A 19,858-nucleotide genomic window follows, 5' to 3' on the forward strand; every position below is an offset into this window, starting at 1 on the left:
CGTAGCAAGCGTTCATTCACTTGGCAAATGACTAACAGGAAAGCTTAAAATTACTTAATGAATTCTTGTGTGTTTTTATGGGTCACCGCCTTGGCTTTAACTATATCAAAGCATTACCAATCAGCGGTGGATTCTTTGCTGCCGGTTCACTCCTTTACATGCTGCGCAGGGGTGCGCACGCAGTGCTAAAGGCCCAGCATGCGCAGAAGCAAAAACAAGGTGGCGACGCCTACAGCGTCGCCTAGCTGGTTTGTGTGTGAGGCAGGCCTGGGTTGCTGCTGGTTCTAACAACCCAGGCTACCAAGTTATTACCAATTCCATAGAACCTCTGTTACCAATGCATTTGTAAGTGTCAATATATTACTTTTCTCCCAACATCTTCATAATGAATCTTGTTTGAGAGAAGACATTGATTTTCTTGTCCCAGGATAGTGTCTGCTACAGATAGTCCTTGACTTATGACCTTAGCTGAGCCCAAAATTTCTGTTGCTGAGTGAGGCATTTGTTAAGTGAATTTTTACAACATTGTTACACAAAACGGTTTGTGAAATGAATTTCTGCTGTTGTTAACAACATGGCTATTAAGTGAAATTTGGCTTCCCCAATGGCTTTGCTTGTGAGTCAGTGGCCGAGTGTCTGAATTTTGATCATGTGACCATGGAGATGCTGCAACAATTTTTAAGTGTGAAAAATGGTGATCTATCACTTTTCCAGTGACGCTGTAACTTTGAAGAGTCGCTAAATGAACTGTTGTTTAGACACAGGACTGTGTACTATTTCTCTATGCAAAGAAAGCCAGCAGGACACAAATTTTGCTACTAAAGAGAAGGTAGCACTAGTCCCCTTCACATTTATTAACTACAATATCAAGTCACATTGGTGGCAAGAAGTAGGGTTGGCGGATGGGCCAGTTTGCATTCCCAAGTATGATTGTATTCTTGCATTTGACAAACTCCAGGAGCCACAGATTTCATGTTTTAAAAAAACAAGTTCCTTCATCCAAAAACAAGCCCCTCTTCCCTCCCCCCACCCCCCCCACCCCCCCACCCCCCAAAAAACCCTGGAGAGTAGAAAATACTTGTACAAAAGCAGAAAGGTAGATTTTAGTATCAAGGAATTAAGTGACGATCATGAGAGAACAAAACACTTCCAAGTGCATTTTTAGCCGGCAAAGGTGTAGCTACTACCCACACGGAAATTTGCCTAGCTAAAAGATAAAGGAAGAGAGCAAATGGGGTAAATAAGACTTCACATTATCAGCCTGCAGGCAACAGCACACAAAACAGTCTTGGAGACAATGGGGATACCAAGCTTTTAAGACATTCTCTTGTGACAAATGATGCGTGCTATAACTATTAGGTTGTGTTTTTTTTTAAAAAAAAAACCTTTTCAAGTTGTATAATAAAAGTAGTGACGATAACTCTTCTGGACAAGTTTTTAAAAATCCTCTGAATTTCCTAGAAAAGTCAAGTTACACCAACTGACATAAGAAACAGTCATTTCTAATTATGTTTATCTTACCTAGCTGCCTTTTGCAAAGGGAAAAAAACCCCAACCCCACAGACTCAGAAATCTCTCGTTGCCGCAAGAGTGCTTATCCCATGCTCTTCTTCCTTGCTGTGTACCAAGAACAAATCTTCAAATGTGTCTTGGGCCGCACCTGTACCTTCAGGTACAAGAACTACCGTAATCAAGGCTCAGCAGTAAGACAAGAACAGCAGGAACAAAAAAAACAAAACAAACCAGCCATCAAGGTCCATTGTCAAGACAAAGCGAAGCAAATGTCCCAAGTTCATCATTCCAGTTTGTCAAGCATGGGGGCAAATGGGGAGGAAATGGAGGCCTTTCAGCATGTCCTCCTGCCCAGCCAGCTGGGCTGTTGTCCAGTTACATAACCCAACAAACAAGTCATTGTTCATTATTCTTTTTTTGGCTTCGTTCAATAACATCCATCTTTCCAAGAGTCGTCCACAGGTATGTTGGCCTTTGGATATCTGTTGGGACGTACAGACAAGACATTTTACTTACAGAATGCTTTAATAAACAGTACTTAGAAGACGGGAGACTTAATTCATTGTCTGTTACTAGTCTTAAAAAACATTTTTCTAAAAAGCAATTATCTTCCGCTATTTGTTTTGGCCCACAGATCTGCTAGATCGCTGCAGAATAAAACTAGGTAGGGTATAAGTTTTTAAAGGAACAATCCTACAGTTTATAGATGCAGGTCAAGTCAATCTTTACTCTCAACTGCGCCTCTGAGCCCCTGCATGAGCTTTTAGGTCTCACCTCTTGGCTGGCTGGCTCAACTTGCTCTTCAGGGTGGATGCTCCTGCAGCCAAAGCTTTATTTTTAGGAAGAGAGCTTTTTGCTCCAGTGGCCATGCTGTTGCTCCGGTACACTGAACTGCCATTACTCGAAGTGTTTGGGTTCAGCGTGGAAGACTGTAGCTTTCGGACGCGGCCAGCGGGATTAGCATACCCGGAACCTCTAACTGGCTGCCGTGGGGTTAGGAGAGCATTAGTACAGGGGCTTGCTTTCACAGGCTGACGGACTGTCAGGGGGGACTGACCAGCACCAGAGGAATAGCGGAGCTTATTTGGAGTCAGACCTTAAAAGCAGAAAAGAGGGGAAATAGAGACGGTATTAATATTTATAAAATGAGGGTCTATTTATTTATTAATTTTATTTATTTATTTATTTATTAGATTTGTATGCCGCCCCTCTCTGTAGACTCGGGACGGCTAACAACAGTAAAAAGACAATATGAACAAATCTAATATTAAAAGTAATGTAAAAAAACCCAATTTAAGAAACCAATCATACATACAGACATACCATGCATAAATTTTATAAGCCTAGGGGGAAGGGAATTTGGGGAGCATATCCAAAAGGGATCATAAGGAGAGAAGTTTTCAGGCAAATTCACACAGCTAAAGCAATTCCAGGGCACAGAGGGCTAGAGAAGTCAAACTCTCAATTGAATCCACAAATTAAAAAGTAAAGTCCAGTCATTTCCAGCTCTTAAGGGGCCGTTTCTTAGCCAAGGGTGCCAGCATAGTCCGAAGACATTTCCGTGGTCATGTGGCTACTATAGGCCTGTGATGGAGAACTTATGGCACGTGTGCCATAGGTGGCACACGTGCCATATCTGCCAGCACATGAGCTGTTGCCCTAGCTCAGCTCCAGCGCACATGTGGGCACCGGCCAGGTGATTTTTGGCCCACACAGAGGCTCTGGGAGGGTGTTTTTGGCCTCTGGAGGGCCTCCAGGGGGGCAGGAAGGGATGTTTTTGCCCTCCCCCAGCTCCATGAAAACCTCTGGAGCCTGGGGAGGGCAAAAACTGGGCCCACTGGAAGGCAGGAAATGGGGGACCGTGGGCATGTAGAAGAATATTTAATATAGGTGTGGGCACGCGTACAATAACGCACACAGGCACTTTTTGGGCATCCGAGGAAAAAAAGGTTCGCCATCACTGCTATAGGCCAATGATGGCAAACCTTTTTGGGTTTGCATGCTAAAAGTGTGTGTGTGAATGTGTTAGCCCACCGGCACGTATGTGGCAACACTTTATTCCCTCCTCCACACACATATGTGCCTCCCCTGTATTGTTGTGAGCCGCTCCGAGTCCTCGGAGAGGGGCAGCATACAAATCTAATAGGTTGTTGTTGTTGTTGTTGTTGTTGTTGTTGTTGTTGTTGTTGTTGTTATTATTATTATTATTATTATTATTATTATTATTATTATTATTATTATGTGCACAATTCCCCTCCCAGACCCATGCAGGCACACAGGCCTCACTGAAGCCTGGGACAGTGAAAAACAGCCAAACGGGCAAACTTCAGAAGTTCAGAAAAACAGACTTCTGGTTTTCCCATCATCCCATTTTTTGCATTCCAGAGCTTTCAGGGAAGCTTCAGTTGGCCAGCATACACATGCATGCGGGAGCTGACATAGAGCAAGACCTCGTGTGTCCTCCGATATGGCTACGTGTGCCTGACCCTTACTTCAGGGAATGCACAGCCCCATTAAAACCTGCAGAAAACTCAGATCTTTCAAACAACATGCTATCTTTCCTCCTTTGGTCATCACACCAACTGAAATGTCATGGAACACTCGGAGAAAAAGAAGCCAACTTACTGACAGATTCCTGATGGATTCTAGAGAGTCGACTACTGGGAATCTGTAAATCTGAGTCCAAGCTCCGGCTATTTCTCACAGACTCCAAAGATCGCAGGCCGCTCCTAGCCAGGTTAGGCATACTGTGACGCAGTTCCTCTGTAAATGAGAACAAGCATTGAAAAATCCCACTGCTGCCATCTACCTTCAAAAAGGCAGAGAGATTCCGGAATGGGGGTACACACCTTCATTTGAAGAATACTTGAGTCGATCTTGCATTGGGCTCTGCACTGTCTTCCGTGGGGGCCGAATGCGGGTATTTGTGGCCCTTCCGTAATCTGCGTTTACGGATGGAGACTGGCAACGCGGTGAGCTGAGTGGGGATGGAGAGTATCTGTGACTGCTGTGATAGGAGAAGGAGCAGTCATCATCCTCATCTTCCAAACTGTACGTGTCAAAATCCTGGTCACTGTAGGTGCCCCTGCGCAAGGAGTGTAAGGAGGCACTGGAACTGCGGCGGGAAACGGAGGCCGAGCTGGAGGCACAATCCTGGCGAAGACCTGAAGTAAGGCCACGGCCAAGAGAAGACATTGTTACTTCTAGCAATACCAATTTCTGACAACTGATTAAATAGGATGAAAATTTCAGGTGGCTGACACCCGAGGGAATATTAGCCACCTGGAATGAAAAAAGATACAGAGTGGATTCCACAGATAAAGCACATGAATTCTATGACCATCACTTCAGTTCATTTGAGGAACGAGGGAGAAGAGAGGAAATAGATAAGACAAGAGGAAGTAATAGGGGGCGAAATATACAAGAAGAAAGTGAAACAGAAAAAAGAGCAGAACAAGAGGGACCAAGGGAACATAGAGAGAAATAAGATCAACTAGAATGGCAAGACCCATTTATAAGTGGAACGATGAAAGAAGAAATAAAAATGTCAATGAACATAAAACAGACTGAACTCATCTAAGAGAAGGAAAAGAACTTTTACCAAAACACAGAAATTAAAATTAGATTTAATTTGTCTTCAAGAAGACATAGTTAGTTCTTGATCAGGCTGTTTTAGCATATCTGTGATGACAGTAAACGTTTCCCACGGAAGGGCTAGCGAAGCAAACATGAAAGCAACCACGTCAGATGCATACCCAAGGTAATAAAACCCGTGCAAAGCAACGGCAGCATTTTCTGCTTGTAGCCGCAATCATTTTAAAGGCGCCAAAATGAGGGTTGCAATCTAGCTTTAACATCTCTGGAGACACAATTAATCACAGAACAAGTAGTTTACTTGTATTTCAGCACTCATAAACAGTATCTGCATTTTGGGGCAGAGTAACAATCCCGAGAATTTTGATAGTGACAGCATATTATAAATCCACAGGGCCTCCCTCGGACGTTTAAGCAAACATCAGCATATCAACTATGTTGGGATGGCGCAGCAGGTGTACTGCAGGCCACTGAAGCTGACTGTAGATCAGAATGTCAGCAGTTCAAATCTCATCACTGGCTCAAGGTTGACTCAGCCTTCCAGATAAAATGAGGACCCGGATTGTGGGGGCAATAGCCTAGCTCTGTTAAAAAGTGCTATTTCTAACATGTTATAAGCCACCCTGAGTCTAAGGAGAAGGGCGGCATAAAAATCAAATAAACAAACAAACAAACAAACAAACAAATAAATGTCATTCTACAACTTTTTCATTTTACACTTTTACCAGTAAGAAACCAAATGTTTAATATAATATGTGCAGCTATAAATAACCCGAGTTTTCCAGAAATATAGTGGAATGCTGTAGTTCTTTCACAAAGGTGCAATTTCAAGGCTAAATGATCCATAATTAGATAGTCTAATGTAATCTGCTTTAAAAGCAAGACTTTGTCTATTTTTCTTTCTCAATCTAGAGAAGAAAAGACTTTATTTTCATCTCCAGATTCTTGGAGGCAAGATGCTGACTCGGTAAATTGATTAGAGAGGGCTGTAAAGCACTGTGAAGTGGTATATAAGTCTAAGTACTTTTGCTATTTTCCCCAAAGATTGTTAAGCTATGCTGGAACACGCATGCATTTCAAAAGCAGCTCCAATGAGTTCAAGAGCAGGTGCTTCTAGACAGATATAGCCAAAGCAGCAACAGACATGCTTCTTCATATCTTTAAATGGGGACATTAATTTATTAGCAGGGGCATCCAACTGTCCACCTAAGAAACTATCCATGGGTTCTCTTGGGCTGTTAGAATGAAAGAAAATTTAGTATGTGGAATAATAATATTTTGCATTCTTTTTTCTAAAAATAAAAATCCTCCTGCAAAAGGTGATGTGGAGACAGAAATACTGTCAATTGCTTTCACCTACTTTCTTCCTGTAGGCGGGCCATAACTTGCACGTCAGTCAAGTCCTGCAGTTTGTAGCCCATTGAAATCGAGTCGTCTGAGGTACTAAGTTCACTATCGACAGAAGACTGAGAGCTCAAAGCTGAATGTACGTTCAAGTAACCTTAGAAAGATGTGGGAGATAAGGAAAAGGAAGGTGAGAGTGAGGAAGCTAGATATTTTAAAATACAAACTATATAAGTACTGTAGTAGTATACTCTCTCCCCCCCCCCATTTTGTAGATAAACAAATTTATTAAGGATTGTCCAGCAATAATTTCAAAGTGAGAGAATACTTTCAATATTCAATATGGAGGAAAGTTATCCTGCCGTATATGGTAACTGTAGAATTCTGTTATTAAATTTGTCATTTCAGTTAACCTTTATTATCCTAATATCCCAGGTGAACGGGCACTGCCTCCTACAAACCTTTGGCAACTCTGTTTCCTTGACGTGCAAAGAAAAGACTGTGACCTGTAAAATAGTTTGGATGGAGCCACCAAGAGCCCTCAAAACTGGGTCAAACGTAATTGTATCATTTCCTCTAGCACCAGAAACACAAAACTAAAAGGGAGGTGTTTGTGAATGCAAAGTCAATTTAACATATTAGTTACAAAGTAATTTTAGTTTTTCTACTATGAGTAAAGGGTTTCCCTAACAGCATGTGGCTGAAGATATGAGTCAACATCCTCTACTAAAGGACACAGGCCAATATTAACATGTATTGGCTTTGTCGCATTATCCGTTCTTCATGTTTCAAGAGCGTCTTAGGTTATATCAGTCAAGATGACTCTAATTTCTGCGGCAGCTGGATGAGCATTTTTGAAAATTTAATACTTTCAAATTCAGAGTGTGAATTTAAGATACGGTAATGCTCAAGCCTGCTGCAAAACATATTCTATTTTTGCTTTGGATACCAGAGAAATGTGAGGTTATTTTAAAAACAATAGACAACAGGACAAGATATTTTGGCCACCAAGTTGCACTATAAACATGTTACTAGTTCACAATTGATTATTTTTAGCCTTCCCCTCAATATACTTCATAGGTCACTTTGACATAAGGGGAGGGGGCATTGTTTGCTTAATTGGCAAGAACAGATTCTTATTGTCTTATTTACAAAGTCCTGGACATGTAGGAAGAAGCAGTTGCTTAGTCATTAAACAAGAAACTAAGCTAATTACAGTATATGGCAATTGCGTGTGTGTTTAAGCAGGATAAGCATTCGTGACTAACCGCAACAATCTTAATTGCCTTCTAAGCAGCACGGTCATGTTTGTTACTCAGAAAGCAATTAGAAATACTAAAAGCTGTGTAGGATCAAACAAGAGAGGTTACCATTCTCAGAGGTAGAAAGAGTTTGGGAGGCTTTCAAAAGTAAATTCACAGGGAACAAGGGGAGCAGGTCAAAACTCAGGTACAGAAATTAAAACAGATCTTACTGCCCTTCCAATTTAGAGTGAGGGCTCTGCCTTTACAGGGTGGATTTGATTTAAATCAAATCGATTTAAACCATGATTTAAATCACTAGTAAAAAGGCTTGCTTTAGATCAACTCGATTTAAATTGTATATCTTTTAAAAAGCAACTGTTATCTCTGTCTTGCAGTGGCTCCTCCTCTGACCTGCTGTTGACTCACCCAATATTGCAGAATATACAGCCTCATGCTACATAACTATGCTACATTTTATCTTCAATAAACTAAATCATTTATGTATCTTAAATAGGAAACTATCTTTTGATAGATTTTTACTCCAAAAGCATTTTATTAAAATAAATTTGATAAAAAATAAAAAGAAATCCAATTTAATTTTTAAAAATCCAATGTAAAAAATTAATATCAATTTTTATCCACCCTATGCACTTAAAAATCATTGGAGAAATAAAAGTCTTGTTCCTTTCAATGGGAGTATCTCTCCCAAAACAAATCACCATGAAGAAAGGTAAATGATCCAGAAGCTAAACAACAGCAAAGACTTAAAACTGCCGTGTGGCAGCTCCAGTCTGTCTAATTAATCCTGTCTAATCGCAGCAATTGATCTACTAAAGTCCTACGAACAACTGCTAAAAGTGTAAATAACAGAAGTAAACTAGAACAGCTGTCTGGGTAAAATTCTGCACAGAAATATTTCTCAACTTTGGCAACGTTAAAGACTTGTGGGATTCAGTTCCCAGAATTCCTCAGCCAGCTTTGCTGTACAGCATTGAATATCTTTGCTATATATTTTTATACAGATAATTGCCACTATTGCATTGCTATACAGCAGGGGTGCCAAAATCAAGGCCCACAGGCTGCACCTGGCCCATTGGGATGCTTAGATCTGGCCTGCGGTGCCTCTGCCAGCGAAAACGGGCTCCTGAACTCCGTTTTTGGCTACTACAGCCTCCTGCAACCCTCTGCCAGTGAAAACAGAGCTCGGAAGGGCCACATGCTCCATTTTCCCTGGCAGAGGGTTGCAGGAGGCCGTCCTAGCTGAAAACGGAGATTGGGAGCTCATTTTCTCTGGCATGGCACTCGGGCCCCCACAGGCGTCTCTGACATGAATGACGTCAATCTAGCCATGCCCACTCTGCCCAGCCGCCCCCACCCCAGCCCCCCAAGGTCAAACAAAGCCTTGATGTGGCCCTCAATGAATTCAAGTTTGATACCCCTGCTGTACAGTATTAGAAAATGCACCGATTTAGTTGGCAGGATAAAGGAAGCAAACTATAGTATTTGAGATTAAGGTCTGTAAGGATTTACTTTCCCCCTGTTCCCTAATTGATTAATTTCATTGGTAACATCAAGTGGAAGGTGAATTTCCGGTTCAGCAAAAAAAGAATTTTCACATGACTGAGATCAAATCATGAATAAAGGTCTGCAAAGAGATGCCAAATTTCAGCCTTGCAGAGCAAGCAAAAGTATCCAATTAAAAGCTGCCTGGTATGGAGGCAGGCACTCCATGTAGATTTCCTCATTAGTCGCAGTTTGAGGATACTACATCATAATTCCTTAATACACTAAGTATGAAAAAAAATTATTTTTAGGTTCACTCATTGCTCTGAAAGGACGATTTGTTACATTTGTTAAAATCGGTCTAATTTTTTTTTAACAAACACCATTGAGAAAGTCATTTCTATTTTGCTATTTGATCTGTCTTTAAACATAGAATTGGCAGCAAACCAGATAAACTGCATATATTTTTATCACTGAAAGGAAAGAGTAAAAGAATTACTAGAAATTCCAGTAATAAAAGACAAAAATAATCAGGTATAAGTTACTGTTATAGCCTCCACTTGAAAAAGGCAATTCAGTATTGTGTTTTATTAGAATGTAAGATGTCAGTAATTTAGTCTTATTATATTTTCTCTTCTCCACCCCAAAGGTACAAGAAATATTTAGAAAATGATCCAATGGTATTTCACTTGTCTTGTTTTTAAAAATAATAATAATAATCAAGCATGCGATTAGAGATTGGCTTTTAAATGCTGGTTCTAAATGCAAATCAATACTCACTAGAGCAGAGATCCTCAAACTTGGCAACTTTAAGACTTGTGGATTTCAATTCTCAGTGTTCTGGGTGTTAAAAGTCCACAAGTCTTAAAGTTGCCAAGTTTGAGGATCTCTGCTGTACCATCTTCCAAGACAAACTGGTCATTCCAACTTTTCAAAAACTTCAGGCAAGGCGGACAAGAAATGTGCGGGTCTATTTATTATAGACTTGGGACTACAGGTAGTCCTCGACTTACAACAGTTCATTCAGTGACGGTTCGAATTGCCTTGTGAACATTTGTCAGTGTTTAGGACCATGGCAGCATCCCCAAGTTCAAATGAGCAAAACTCAAACGCTTCTGCAAATGACTTGTATTTGTGATGGTTGCAGTATTCTGGGATTGTGAGATCCCCTTTTGCCACCTTCCAACAATGGAAAAACCTGAAATGCTTGACAACTGGGGCAAGAAAGGTGATAAAATGGAACAAAACTTAATAAATATTTTGCTTAACAACAAAAACGTTGCATTTCTGTTGAGGTTGTAAGTCGAGGACTACCTGTATAAGCTAATTCTCACCAACCATGGGAGAGGATATATAAATATACATGCAAGTTAAAACGTTTTCAGACACATAAAGCAACAAAGCAACGCAAGAATGCCATGCTAAAGAGGATTCTCCGTTTTCCTAAAGGATAATCAAATGCCCTGGGCCTGAAGGAGTTGGGCCAGACAACGGTCCTTAATCACAAAAATAATACAGACCTTTGGAAGGGAAAAACCCGAACAAACAGAAATTAGCACAGAGAAGCAAGATGATTTAAATAAGATGATTCCTGGAAGCATTAGCTGAAGATGTCCTTAGAGATCAGGGGTGTCAAACTCAATTTCATTGAGGGCTGCGTCAGGTTGTGGTTGATCTCAGAAAGCAAAGAGGCGGGACAACTGGGTAGGAGTGTCTAGCTTGATGCCACTCACTGGGTATGGCCAACTGGGTGGGCATGGCCAACATGACATCACTCCCCAAGCTGAAGCCATGTGGCCCAATCTTTCCTCTTTGCATTGGGTAGACTGGACCGAAGGGACGCAGGCCTCCCCCTTACAATTTCCAGGATGGCTCCATGGGCCGGATCCGACCACATTGCCTTGTGTTTGACACTCCTGCCTTAGATCATCACATTAAACTGAACAAAAAGAACCAGTCACATCTTGTCCTTTCTGGGCATGCATTCCCCACCTCCATTCCTCTGAAAAGTATCCCAGATGCCATGCCATACCTGAGCTACCGCAAGTTAGTAGTGGTTTGTTAGTTGATTTGTAGTGCCCAGGAGAATTTAGTGCATTGCTACAGGACCCTGTGTCTGCATTCAAGTTATGCACACTTGGAGACGCCAATGGACTGCAATACAAGGATTTCCACCTACTGGCTAAAGGAAGATACAAAAAAAGCCACGAATTGTTACCACGTAAAGCACAGTGTGAAGAGAGAGAGAATATGAAACCACATCTGCATGCATTACATGCCGGACACACTCACCCCCTGAGTCATGATACAAACCAATAAATTCAATTTCCAATTATGGCTGATAGATTAATCTCTGGAATTAAAACAAACGAAAACAATCCTTAGTTGTCCATGGGCTCTCCTGTCTTAACATCTGGGACTCGCAGGGGTAGGACTGAGGTATACTATGATGTGAATTTTACAATGTTCACCTTGGACATACTTGAGTCGGTCTGAAGTGCTAAAGGGAAGAGATGAGCTGTGGTTCTCCTCTACAGCTTCCCAAGTAACAGGCTAGATGAGAAGATATCCAGTATTATGGCATTTCTCTCCAGTGAAGGAATGCATAGCTTGACATCTCTTATCCTGGAGCATGGATGTACATTAAAGTGTAGTTTCCCAGAGAAACTAATCTTAGAGATACTAATACTATATGTCAAAAAATTTCAACATGAATCAAGTTTCTGGAGTTATCAAGGACAGATACAGGTATGGTGGTCTAATGAAAATTGTTACCTAGTAGGAAAACTGTTCAGAGCCCATTGCTCAAAATGCTTCTTTTTGGCTGGGTATGATGGGTCTGTAAAATTATAGCATCAAGAACCCCCAAAAAACTTGGCACAAAAACTTGGCACAACCATTCTTCATTTTCAATATTATTAACATTTTCCACAGTAGCAAGATACTCAAATTATAATTATTCAGAGGGCAGCAACTTACAGTACTGAATGTATTGTGTCAGAATTAAGTTTAAGACTTCCCGAGTCTTTGGAGAGGGGCGGCATACAAATCTAATAGAACTTAAACTTAAAACTTAAGTTTAATGGATTTATATGCCACCCCTCTCCATGGACTTGGGGCGGCTTACAACATATAAAAAAGACAATATATATTGAAATCCAAATAATTAAAGTTCAGTTACAACTAAAACCTAAACCAATTAAAATACATAACCATTAAATCAACAAACACATTATACATTCATCGGCTAAGGGGGAGAATGTAATAACCCCAAGCTTGGCGGCATAGGTGAGTCTTTAGATTCTTACGAAAGGCGAGGGTGGGAGCAGTACGAATCTCTGGGGGGAGCTGATTCCAGAGGGCTGGGGCCCCACAGAGAAGGCTCTTCCTCTAGGTCCCGCCAAATAACACTGTCTAGTTGACGGGACCTGGAGAAGGTCCTGTCCAATTAAACCAATTAAAATACATAACCATTCAATCAACAAACATATTATACATTATCTAGTCTTTTCCATTATCTCCATTATGCCAGTATTCTTTAAAAGTGTGATAGAAACAAATCAATCCTACTAGCTTCCTTGGTGATCATTTAAGGCTTATTTCAAGACAAAACATAGGCCTACCTTGGTCGAGTCTGCCGATGAGGGTACGGCAAGCTGCCTCGGTCTCAGGACTTGGGTGATCCAACACCTGTCTACACCACTTCAGGGGAGATTCCCTTTTATCTGTTGGTGGTTTTCTTGGAGAAACATACAGCCTTAAGAGGGAAGGTAAAGTTTAACTTGACAGGTTGATTGGAGCAACTCTTTCAGTATCTGTATGTTATTAGTTATTTATCAATAAATAATAAATACTAAAGCAAAGAAAGTAATATAACAAGTCTTCCCCTTTCTTAACTATTTTGGGGTGGGTGGGTTATCAGACAAAATTACTTCCATGTTTAAGATGGATCCAAATTTCATTATTCATTTGAAATTTGAGATTTCATTCATTTGAATTCATTTCAAATTTCATCATAAATTTCATGACATTATCTATCCTACTGTACTTTCTCGTAAGCCTGTTTCATTTTCTAACAGGTAGTCCTCAACATACGGACACAATTGAACCCCAAATTTCTGTTGTTAAATGAGGCATTTGTTAAGTGAGTTTTGCACCACTTTATGTAGTTGTTAAGTGAATTGCTGCAGTTGTTATGTTACTAACATGACTTTTAAGTGAGTCCAGCTTCTTTATTGACTTTGCTCGTCAGAAGGTTGCAAAAGGTGATCATGTGATCCCAGGACGCTGTGACCAAAATATGAGTCAGTTGTCAAGCATTTGAAATTTGATCACATGACTGCAGAGATGCTGCAATGGTCCTAAGTGTGAAAAACAGTTATAACTCACTTTTTACAGTGCTGTTGTAACTTCAAATGGTCATTAAATGAACTGATGTAAGTTGAGGACTACCTGTACATAATGTTTTTGCTAAGAAGATAATGATAAATGGCTGGAGAAACATTTTAATATTTATGTAAAACTATGATTGGTCTTCCATTTTTTTCAAGATACACTGCTTAGGTTAAATACTTGCAATCTTAATAAAAATAGTCCTCGCAACTTATCCTCTGAATGATCTCATCTGAGTTAATTATAACTTTGAATCCCTATAGAGAAATGTATTCATTTTTTTAAAAAAAAAATGTTTTAAAAAAATCTTCAGCCCACTAGTGGGTTGTAAATTTCGCTGCTACTGGTTTGCTCATGCACGCAAATGCGATGCTTCTACACATGCGCAGAAGAGTCCCGGATGGGTAGGCGGAGCCTCTCGCTGGTGCTGCTACCTGTTCGCCTTACTAGGCTGAACCAGGAGCAACCTACTGCTGCTTCAGCCTCTTTTTCAAGTATAGCCCTCTTCCTACTTCTACTGCCCCGGGGTGGAAATCCAATAATCCAGTCCTCTTTTGTCTAATCCAATTATTGTTTTCAATAACGAGCTTAAGGAATGGTTACTTAAGGAATTGTTGCTTAAGTTGATCTTATATCTTACATTTTCTTATGTGTACAGATCAACTATTATGCAAATACCTGTAATACTAATTTTTGGCAATCTCTTATGAGTGAAGCAGCACTCTAAATAGAAATATAGGCTTCCTGGTCTCAAATACCTTTTTTTGTTTCTGTTTCTCTTAAACATTTTAGATCAACGTTGTTGTTTTTTACAAATTAATCCCCTTTCTTTCACACTGCCCATTTACCTGTCACACTGCTGCGCTGACTGAGGTTTTTGAGGGCCAGTGGACTAAAGAGAAACAGAATAATAATATGCTCTGGAAAATATGATTATAGCCTTATTCCCTCTTAGCATGAATCCTTGAAAGCTACAATATGTAATCTCATATAGTACATACCAGCTGTCCTCTTCATCACTGCCATTCTCTAACTCCAATAATTCCACTTCATCCAGAGCCGTTTCTTTCAAGGGATCTTCTGTGTTTAGGTTTGTTTCCTTCATTTGCAATGCTGGCTCAAGCCCTGTGGCAAAATCTTCTAGCAACACTGTGGGGTTGCAATCCCAACGAAATATGTCGTTTGTGTTAGCATCGCTGTTCTTCATCTGCGTACTACTCACAAACTTTGCGCCGGAGGGCACTAGGTCAGAACTGTTTTCACAACTGTGCTGTATTGTGGCCTCCTCCGCATCCTTTTTAAAGAACTCACCACTTTCCTCTGCTTCTGACCTTATTTTACTCAGGGCTGAATGCAGGTCTGCCACGATTTTCAATTCCTGCTTATCCATTAGTACGTTGATGCTATTATTCATTTCCATGCCGTTGAGCCTAGAATTGCAATTATCCACTCCAGCATCAGCTTGGCTCAGCATTTTGGCCTCGGGCACACTTCGTAGGCTTCTAGTTCTCAGCTGCTGGTTCTGGAGCTCAAGCCGCCTCACAAGCTCCTGCAATTTCCTCACTTCTTCCAGCTCAGGGCCCACTTGATCAGCCATTGACTCTGTATCAGGACCCATCACTGAGTTCTCTGATGAGCTTCGGTTCAATTCCGTTCCAAGGTTGTGGTCCGGCTGAATTACACTGGTGCTCCCAGGAACGACCATCTTCATTGAACCCCTGGGGAATTTTGCTAGAAAGAAATACCACAGGAGGTGGGTATTAAAGAAACAGTGAACACATATAAACTATCGACTGTCCTATTATTAAATGCATTTGGTGTGATGACACAGCAAGGATGCCTTAATGAATCTGAAAGAAAGTTATCTGCAGGAATAGTATATTTTATTTACACTGGCTGTCTTGACATGGTCAACGCTTCTTCGGTATAAGCAGTAACTTTAGTGACCGCTATGAGATACATCACTAATCTGCACCTCCTATGTAGGTTGACATTTATAATGAGAACTTGTAAAGTAAATAATCTTCCAAAATTCAACTAGGGCTGCCCACATAGAAGCACTTTCAACAGAAGCTTTTGTTTGGCAAGGTTATTTAGTAACAGTATACCCAACTATGCCTTCTTAAATAATACTGATCTAAAAGAAATGCAAAGAAAAGTGTTGCCTGAGTCTGTGCAACAAAAAAAAAAGGTCCAGAAATTAAAGATCTGAAAGATAAAACATATTACTGCAGTTCCGTATGCTGGTAGTTGGTAACACTATCATTTTGAAAGATTACATATTGAAGGAAGAAGAACCTAGAATTTCACTCATTAAACACGGACTGTAAAAATGTGGCTCACCCCCACCATTTACTCAATCATATATTTGTTTCTTCAAGCTTTGATAAGAAATGAAATGAAATCCGGGAACGGAAGCAATTTAGTGCTTAAGGCCAGAAATTAAATATTTTGCATAATCTGAGAAATTAGGCAGCCTATACATTATTATAATATATATATATATATTACAATTTGAGAAAATATCTTTTAACACAGAATATTTTAGACTTCACTACAGCTCAGCACTCATTTAGAGAATAGTGACACTGGAAAAAGCATGTGTAGAGTTTTTTTCTTATTTATAAAGTAAATACTGTACATAAAATGATATAAACAAGGGTACTATCAATATTTTATTATCCCACTTTATATGCTGTGCACCAAAAATGAGGAAAAACAAAAATAATGAGGTACCTATTTCTATAATTTCATTATTATTATTATTATTATTATTATTATTATTATTATTATTATTATTATTATTATTAATTAGATTTTTATGCCGCCCCTCTCCAGAGACTCAGAGCGAGCGGCATATATATTAAGTAGGGCTTAAAACTATTCCATGTACACAAATTTTCAAAACCATTTTTTAAATTCCTAAGCAGCTCCTGCATTAAAACTCAAAATATGTCAGTGTGCCCCATATAGAAGGCAAAATAGGGGGAGTGTGTATATATATATGTATATTTAAAGTAAGCAACAATAAAAGAAATAATGCTGAATAATTCTGGTTCAAAACCAAAAGAGGAGGAAGTATCCTTCCAATAATCTTTATAATCTAATTCCTAGTCACTAATTGACTATCATCATGAGAGTTTTATGTGCTCTTAAGGAGTTGGGGGGAAAGTACAGTACCCCTATAATCGGAGTAGATAATATGTATCCTTCCACAAGAAAGCAATGTTGTAAGGAATGAGTTTTTCTTTAAAAAAAAGGGAAGAAAATTGCTGAAAATGAAACTGTAGTATCCCTCACCACATATGCTAAGTCTCTTATTGCCACCTATTTTCAAAGGCAACTCATAGATTTCATTTTCACATCAAGACAAAATGATAAATGGGTCTAATGCTATACAACACAATTTACATTGTCCAGCCCAAGTTTTATAAAACAATCCCCTTTTGTTAAATCGATTTGTAAGCGCAACTAATAATAATAATAATAACAATAATAATATTACAATGAAAACATACTATTGCATTTCACAATTTCTGATCCTTTTTCAAGGAGACTGTTGCAATCCAACAGAACCTGTCCACAACAAATACATATTACAGCAACCGAAAGGGTAGCATTCCAGCCTCCCGTTACCTTCCCCCATTCCAAAGTGTACATTCTTACCAGCACATCTGTCAAACACAACCACAGCAACAGAACCACCCTGGTCTCACTGGATGACCTCACAGCCCGAGTCATCAGGAGCTGCATGGAGCTGAGGAAGAAAAGGATGTGTGTGGTGCCATCGCAACAGGGAGAAAAAGGGGGAAGAAAATATATGAGACTACCTTATCACCAGAAACTGCTACATAGACAACTTCCCCCTGCAATTAAGAGAAAGCAGTGGCCAGATCTCAAAGGGGAAAAGATCAGATGATGCAAAGAGAAAAATGAGAACATCAGGATAACTTAAACACCCTCCAGTAGGACAAAAGATCTTCTCGAGAAATAGGTGAATGGTAAAGGAAATACCGACGTTGTCCTTTGGGAAGACTTAAGGAGGGAGGACTACAGAGTCCCAACCAAATGGGTGCAGCCTCATCTATTTCTGAACTCCACCCCAAAAGGGGAAGGTTTTTGCAGGGAAAGAGGAGGGCAGGAGAGGAGTTTCCAGAAAGCAAACCCAGGAACCGAGATTGCCCAAAATTAAAGAAAAAGAGAAGATGCTCGTGGGGAGAAACGTAAGAGCTACAAACCACATACTGCCTACAGAGGAGGCGAGTTTTAGCAAAGCCCCTCTCTTGGAAAGAGGAGAGTTTTTGTAGCCCAGGGTTGAACCGTGGGGTCCTTGGTGCTCTCCGAGATTAGTGGATTTCTTCCAGACTTTTCATTACCTGACTAGGGAACTTCATCAGTGCTGGAGGAGAAGGGGTTTGAGGAGGAGGAGGACTATAGAACCTTTCTAAATTTGGTGATTTTATTGCAAACTTTTCATTGCCCAGTCTTAATAATAATAAACTAATAATAAAAGCCACCTAAACTAGATGACCTCAGAGGAGGATGACGATAGGATCTTTGGTGCTTTCTGGGCTTGGTTGTTTTCTTGCAAACCTTTCATTATCCAACTAAGTGACCTCATCAGTGCTTGGAAGGCAGGCAGGTGGGGGTTTGAGGAGGAAGAATGTGGGTCTCCTTGGTGGTCTAAGAGCTAAGGTTGTTTTCTTGCAGATGTTTCGTTACCAAACTAGATAACTGTGATCAGTGCTATAAGGGAAGGGGGTTGCGCAATGGCAGGGCAAACCTTGGTACATAAACAGAGAGCAAACCCCACCCCTTTCTAGCATTGATGATGTTACCTAGTCAGATAATGAAATGTCTGCAAGGAAACAACCACCAGGGGCCCCACAGTTCTTATCCTCCTCTTCCTCCCCTTCCATTTTCTCCTGCACTCCACGTATCCTATTTCCTCCTATCACTGATGATGTTATATAGTCTGGTAATGAAACATCTCCAAGACCCACAGCCCTCCTCCTCAACCCCATCCCCTGCTGCCAAACACCCGGTAGTCCTCCACCTCTCCCATTTCCTTCCAGCGCCGATGAGGTTCCCTACTCAGGTAATAAAATTTATGCAAGAAACCCACTAAACTCAGAGAGCACCAAGGACCCGACAGTCCTCCTCCTCCTTCCCCAAACCCCACTCCCTCCCAGAACTGATGAGGTTCCCTAGTTCAGTAATGAAAGGTCTGCTAGAAAATCACCAAGCTCAGAAAGCACCAAGGATCCTATAGTCATCTTGGTTCTCCTCCTCCCGCACTGATGAGGTTACGTAGTTAGGTAATAAAACATCTGCAAGAAATCCATTAAGGTCAGAGACCACCAAGGACCTCACAGGCCTTCTCAAACCCCCTCTAGCACTGAGGAGGTTCCCTAGTGGGGTAATGAAACGTTTGCAAGAAAAACACCAAGCTCAGAAAGAACCAAGGATCCTATAGTCATCTCCAACCTCCTCCTCCTCCTGCAGCACTGATGAGGTTACATAGCTAGGAAATAAAACATCTGCAAGAAATCCACTGTCAGAGACCTCACAGGCCTTCTCAAACCCCTTCTCCTCCAGCACTGACGAGGTTCCCTAGTTGGGTAATGAAACGTTTGCAAGAAAAACACCAAGCTCAGAAAAACACCAGGGATATAGTCATCTCCATCCTTCTTCAGCACTGATGAGGTTACGTAGTTGGGTAATAAAACGCCTGCAAGAAAGCAACCAAGCCCAGAGTCCGCCCAGCTCTCCCTCCAACTCCCCTTCCCACCCAATAAAGATCTCCCACCATAGAGAAATGAATTCACCCAAATAAGCCAAAAGAGAAGGAGGGGGGAGGAAGAGCCCCTCTCAAGTCACGCGAGTGGGGGGCTCTTCACCTGCCCGCCCAGGCCAGGACCCTTTCAGGGAAGGAAAGAGGGCTGAAGGCCGGCCTATCGAGAAGGATGGAAGCCGAGGATGGGGGAAGAGCCGGCCCGGGAGCTTGAGGGAGGAGAGGAACCAGGCCCGACGGCCCACCTGAGGGAAACCGAGGGGGGGGAGGGGCAAGGAGCGACCTTCGGAGCCCGCGCTCACCTCCTACCTGCCGCCGCCGCCTCGCGCACGCGCAGTCCGAGCCGCCTCTGTTGCCGCGGCTGCTCCCTCGCCGCCGCCTCCCCCTTCTCGGCCCCAATTGGCCACGGCGCTAAAACTTCGCGCCGTCATTTGCATAGGCGGGCCCGGGGAAGGAAGGGGATTGGCTGCAAGGA

The 19,858-nt window shown here is 41.2% G+C and overlaps 1 protein-coding gene across 8 annotated transcripts; it reads right to left on the reverse strand.

Annotated features, from left to right (window-relative positions):
* Positions 1 to 810: 810 nt before the first annotated feature.
* On the reverse strand, positions 811 to 19,815 carry LOC139171479 (SLAIN motif-containing protein-like). Of its 8 annotated transcripts, none has more exons than XM_070759731.1 (10): positions 19,686 to 19,815; positions 17,256 to 17,346; positions 14,591 to 15,320; positions 12,821 to 12,954; positions 11,230 to 11,379; positions 6,467 to 6,607; positions 4,362 to 4,676; positions 4,138 to 4,275; positions 2,287 to 2,608; positions 811 to 1,994 (listed from the first exon to the last, which is right to left on the reverse strand). In XM_070759731.1, the coding sequence occupies exons 3-10, from the start codon at positions 15,298 to 15,300 to the stop codon at positions 1,940 to 1,942; spliced, it is 1,965 nt and encodes a 654-aa protein (XP_070615832.1). In that variant the 5' UTR covers positions 15,301 to 15,320; positions 17,256 to 17,346; positions 19,686 to 19,815; the 3' UTR covers positions 811 to 1,939. The 8 variants fall into 8 exon arrangements, with proteins under 8 accessions (XP_070615832.1, XP_070615834.1, XP_070615836.1 ...); XM_070759733.1 differs by having other exon boundaries at positions 19,693 to 19,807; XM_070759735.1 differs by having other exon boundaries at positions 19,629 to 19,694.
* Between the last annotated feature and the right edge of the window lie 43 nt (positions 19,816 to 19,858).

The sequence above is a fragment of the Erythrolamprus reginae genome, chromosome 8 (assembly GCF_031021105.1).
Source record: "Erythrolamprus reginae isolate rEryReg1 chromosome 8, rEryReg1.hap1, whole genome shotgun sequence".
Taxonomy (NCBI): Eukaryota; Metazoa; Chordata; class Lepidosauria; order Squamata; family Dipsadidae; genus Erythrolamprus; species Erythrolamprus reginae.

What these genes read in the sequence shown, in the direction of transcription:
- LOC139171479 (XM_070759731.1), bottom strand. Translation starts at nt 15,300, where the DNA reads ATGAAGATGGTCGTTCCTGGGAGCACCAGTGTAATTCAGCCGGACCAC. An exon ending in CATCGGCAGACTCGACCAAG is followed by an intron (nt 11,380 to 12,820) that starts GTAGGCCTATGT and finishes ATCTTCCTTTAG; the next exon opens with CCAGTAGGTGGAAATCCTTG. An exon ending in AATCCATCAGGAATCTGTCA is followed by an intron (nt 2,609 to 4,137) that starts GTAAGTTGGCTT and finishes TCTGCTTTTAAG; the next exon opens with GTCTGACTCCAAATAAGCTC.